The sequence below is a fragment of the Procambarus clarkii genome, chromosome 19 (genome assembly GCF_040958095.1).
Source record: "Procambarus clarkii isolate CNS0578487 chromosome 19, FALCON_Pclarkii_2.0, whole genome shotgun sequence".
In the NCBI taxonomy this organism is placed as follows: Eukaryota; Metazoa; Arthropoda; class Malacostraca; order Decapoda; family Cambaridae; genus Procambarus; species Procambarus clarkii.
Window position 1 is genome coordinate 39,918,754 of NC_091168.1, and position 5,402 is coordinate 39,924,155.

Here is a 5,402-nt window from a genome sequence, read left to right on the forward strand (position 1 = left end):
TGTGCAAGCATTCCCATTGTTCTGCGTAAAGAACTTGTGTTACTTGGTAGTGGAAGTTTTAACAGTGACTTGAGGCGTTCCGGGTCAGGTCTAATTTCTCCTTCTTGTATAAGATATCCCAAGAGCTTTATAGACCTGAGTCGAAAACTACACTTTTCAAGATTCAGGGGTCAGGTTATACCTTCTTGCAACGTCCATAAAATGTTTCAGATTTTTATCATGGTCTTCCTCAGAATCTCCACACACACAGACATCATCTATGTAAGCGAAGGACACCCTCCACTCCTTTCTCAAGGATGCCATCAATTACCCTTTGAAAACTGGCCACTCCATTAGTGACCCCAAAAAGGATACGATTAAATTCAAAAAGCTTCCCACAAGCTTCAAAGGCTGTATAGGGTTTTTCATCCTCTGTTAAACCCACTTGATGGTAAGCACTTCTCAAGTCTAGCGTGCTGTATACTTTAAATCTAGCAACATTATTCACAATCTCATCCATAGGTGGCAAGGGGTAGGCATCCAGCCCCGTGAATCGATTGATTGTTTGTCTACAACCATTCTTTTCTTGTGATGGTCTCCTTTAGTTACTAATACCTGGGCTCTCCATGGAGAATGACTGGGTCTAATTATCTCTTCACGTAGCATCCGAGCGGTCTCAGATTTAATAAACAACTTGTCAGCCGCAGAATAGTGTCTGGATTTTACAGCAATCGGCTTGCAGTCTGGTGCTAAATTACTGAAGAGAGATGGAGCTGGAACTTTGACGGCAGCTAATCCACATATTCTAAGGGGAGGTCTATCTCCTCCAAAAGCCATCTCGAGCACAGAATGATTTTGTAATAAGTTATGACCTAAAATCACATCAGCACACAAATCGGGTAACACTTTGAGAGTCACACCATGGTAAGTTTCTCCTTGCAATTCTAAGTCTACAGAACACTGCCCAGGAATTTTGAAGAGAACGATACAGTAGCCATAGAAACTGCCCCAGTGTCACGATAGACGAGTAACCCACTCTGCTCGGCAATATTCTTATGAATAAAGTTCTCAGAGCTACTAGTATCAATCAGTGCACTAACTGGAATACCATTGATCTTAGAACTAAGCACTGATTTATTGAGACATGAGGCGAAGTCCCAGCTAAAGTAGCGAGCATAGCAGTGGAATGTTGGGTGTTTGAAGCGCTGTTAGTCTATTTCAGAGATCGGCAGTCCTTAGCATAATGACCCTTTTTCTTGCAATTCATACACAGAGCCTCTCTAGCTGGACATCGACTGTGAGGATGTTGAGAGTAACCACAAAAGAAGCACTTTAAACCACTAGTTGTAGCTGCAGAAACTGTGTCAACTTTTTCTTCTACACTTTCTTGTCCTCCTAAGTCCTCCAGGTCTAATGAGAGTGCCATGGCAGCATTTGTAGCCCCTGGCTGAGCATAAGAGGCAGACAGTTTCTGTGCCGTTTCTAGAGTGCGAGCCTGGTCAAAGGCTGACTGTAAGTCTAAAGTTTTATTTTTCAAGTGTAAGCGCTGCCTTATTGTGGCAGAACCCAGCCCATTAATGAAAGCATCTCTCACATAGTTATCACAGGCTTCTACAGCAGTCACTGCTTTGAACTGGCAATCTTTAGCTAATAAGTTTAAAGCCTGAAGAAACTGATCAAGCGACTCACCGGGTTCTTGGCGTCGTGTTGCAAGGACATACCTTGCGAATACTTCATTCTTGGGCTTCACAAACAGTTCTGTTAGGAATTTTTCAGCAGCATCATACGTAGTGCAGTCAGCTATGTAGTCGAACACACGTGGAGCAGCGTAGTTTATTAAGAGACGCAGCTTGTCCACGGTGGGGGTATTTTCTTCTACTGCTAGAGTGAAGTTTTGGAACGTCTTGAGCCAGTGACGCCATTCCTGAGCGGCGTTGGTGGCGTTTGGGGTCAGTAGCAAACCGCTCGGGCCGTAGTAACCGCTCCATGTTCACTGGTCTGAATTATTTGTTCAATAAATTGAGGTAAAGGAGAAGCATTGCCAGACATCTGGCTTTATTGAATAAATAATTACAGTACAGTTACATCCTGCAATAAACACAAGCCATATAATATACATTACTTATATCTACATATAATATACATTACTATATATCTTAAGCACTAACAGTGCTTAAGATATATAACATAATAAGCAAAACTACACATGACTAATGCTAGAACAAATAGAAATTAAACTAGGAGTGAACATAAACTAACCTGTACACAGGCACGACACAGCTGATCTCACAACAACAAAACAGTTACAGCGAGTATCCAAACGAAACAGTCAAGCGAGCAATCCATCCGGGTACAATAATATAATAACACTTTTACTACAGAAGACTAGTTATTATTCGTTGTTGTTGTTGTTGTTATAGATTCAGGTACTCGGAACAAGTTCCAAGTAGCACGGGCTATGGTGAGCCCGTAACTTACCTGGCACAGGAGTGGGGCAAGTAGAACGGCTATTGTGAGTCCATAGTGGACTTACCTGGCACAGGAGCGGTGCTGTTGGTTAGTTATTATTCGATTGTATGAAGATTAACTCACCCAAAAGGTGGTACGGGCATGAATAGCCCGTAAGTGGTGGCCCTTTGGAGCCATTACCAGCATCATTTGCGGATACTGGAGATCTGTGGAGGTGCGACTGCACCCTGCGTGACGGGAGATGTCTCCCCCGTGAGTTATTATTCGTTGTTGTTTTTATAGATTCAGCTACTCGGAACACGCTCCAAGTAGCACGGGCTATGGTGAGCCCGTTACTTACCTGGCCCAGGATCGGGGCAAGTAGAACAGGCTATGGTGAGCCCGTAGTGGACTTACCTGGCACAGGAGCGGTGCGTTATGTGGGGGGGGGGGCGTTATTATTTGCTACTCTGCTGCTTTTATGCTCAGGCAACACCTTATACCGTTCTCCAAAGGTTGACAGGAATATTAACTGGAAGTAGGGAAAGGTTTGAGTTCTATACTTAGTACTAAGAAGAGCTTTGCTTCTCTTATTAGGCAAATGTATTTGGAGCGTGAATATTATTGGGATAATCTACTCGCTACAAATGTACTTTTACCTGAATAAACATGATCTTATCTTAACTAATTCAGGATGATCTATTCTAGGATGTGGGCGTACGGCAAACTACACAATTTACACTCCTTATCTTTTTCACTAACATCAACACCGTTTTTGTATTGAGGCTGATATTTTCTCCCCTGATTCTATGTATGACTAACCATGCATCCTGTGAGATGAGAATATTGGATGAATTTATAGCCAGTTGATTGGTCAGAGCTGGTTTTTTTTGTATTAAGGCAGGTATTATCTCCCCTAATTCCATGTATGACTCACCATCCTGTTAGATGGGAATAATAGTTGAACCTATAATAATAAGATAATATCCTATAATATTTTAAGAACCTATAAAAAGAATAAAAGTTGAACTAGTTCTTGATCTACACTGTGCAATATCTATATATAGAATAGGGGTAGCAGCACATTGCTGTGTATACCTAATTTGTCTAATCTTGAGGTTATCTTGAGATGATTCCGGGGCTTTAGTGTCCCCGCGGCCCGGTCCTCGACCAGGCCTCCACTCCCAGGAAGCAGCCCGTGACAGCTGACTAACTCCCAGGTACCTATTTACTGCTAGGTAACAGGGGCATTCAGGGTGAAAGAAACTTTGCCCATTTGTTTCTGCCTCGTGCGGGAATCGAACCCGCGCCACAGAATTACGAGTCCTGCGCGCTATCCACCAGGCTACGAGGCCCCTCTAATAAAAAAAGTATTGCCAGAAATATTTGTATCCTACTCTTAATCTCCTCTAAATTGAGTTCTTCCAAGTAGCCTTTCCTCTAGTCCTTTCGGCTCCGCTCCTGTGCAAGCTAAGTCCACTACGGGCTCACCATAGGCCGTGCTACTTAATAATATATATAAATATAGTGTATATATAAATATATAAATGAGTGTCTTACTAAGTAGCGTGGATCCCTCCTCTACAGGCTGCGCCAAATTCGCAAACAAAACCCTGGTCTTATCAAGCAGTGCTACACTAGGAATGGTACGATTTTTGCGAAGAAGGAAATTACAGGAAAAAGATATGAAATAAAATGTGACCAACAACTACTGGCCTTCTTAAGTGATTATGGTATATCTGAAAACCTGAACCCGACCAATGCCAGTACTTAAAATAACTCTTTCAGTGCCTGAGCCTAACCTAACTTAATCTAACTTTGTCTAAGGTGCTGTCTCTGCCTTTCCATTTACCTAATGTTCTCTCATTCATATAATTTCCTAAATAATCCATCGTCTCCATGCACTTATGCAAGCATCTACCTCAGTTTCATTGTAAAATTTTACTCTTAAATCTAATCTTACCCTATTCCATTTATATTTTAAATTTATTTGTATTGATCTATGTCATTTATTGAAATCAATTATTGATCTCATTTTTGTTCTTTTAATTAAGTTCATACTAATTATAAGTTAAAACTAAGCTTAATAAAATTTATTATCTTAAAGATTACTTTACTTTACAATTATCATTTGACAAATTTTTTATATATTCATCTTGACAGTCTCTACTGATTTTTTGTTCTCTCCACCAAACTTGTGTATCCTCCATGGCTATCTAGTGACCTTAATTCTACCTCTAATTGTTTCAATTCCTTGTTTACTTGCATTTATTGTTGTGTCTTGCCATAATTATTCTCTAATTTAGCAGACTCAATACTTTGTAAGCTCTTATTGTATTGTTATATTATTATATTGTGCTTTGCTATAATTACTTCCTATTTTACAGCAGATTTGTTTTTCATCTGTTCATGTAATTGCTTATCTTATTGTATTGTGACATTCTTTTCTATATTGATATATATTTTCTGTCTATTGTTACTTACAGTGTACCTGAGAGTACCTGTAAGCAATCTACCTCATTTTTCATTTTTGCTCAATTTTTTTGTATTGCTTAGTCTTGTTTATATTTTTGTTTTGTATATCTATATCTTGTGTTTTGTATAGTCCATGTTTATATGTTTTTTTCTTTAATCTCATTCATTACCTAGGTTTCCTAGCCTAGCCATACTCCCTTACTCCATTGTACCCCTGTAAGCCCCTTTTGTGGTTGTTTGGTACAGTATTGTGTACATTTATTTCTTTTTGTTTTTCTTATTTTTCCTGCAATCAGCTTTTTTTATGCAGTCAAGTATAGACCCAGAACTTAACCTCTTATCCACTATCTATGACAATAATCACTTTAATGATCTAAATTGCAGATATTTTGCAGCACATGATGTAAGCAATGTATTAACTCATAGTCACAATATCTCTGTAATCAATTTGAACGTTAGATCCCTAGGCAAACACTTCGATGATGTTAGTGCCTTGATTG

General features: G+C 39.7%; 1 protein-coding gene across 1 annotated transcript; it reads right to left on the minus strand.

Annotated features, from left to right (window-relative positions):
- Positions 1-1,192: 1,192 nt before the first annotated feature.
- LOC138366448 (uncharacterized) lies at positions 1,193-3,256 on the minus strand. The gene is made up of 3 exons (XM_069327497.1): positions 3,250-3,256; positions 2,065-2,067; positions 1,193-1,860 (listed from the first exon to the last, which is right to left on the minus strand). Exons 1-3 carry the CDS (start codon positions 3,254-3,256, stop codon positions 1,193-1,195), a joined length of 678 nt encoding a protein of 225 aa, XP_069183598.1.
- Between the last annotated feature and the right edge of the window lie 2,146 nt (positions 3,257-5,402).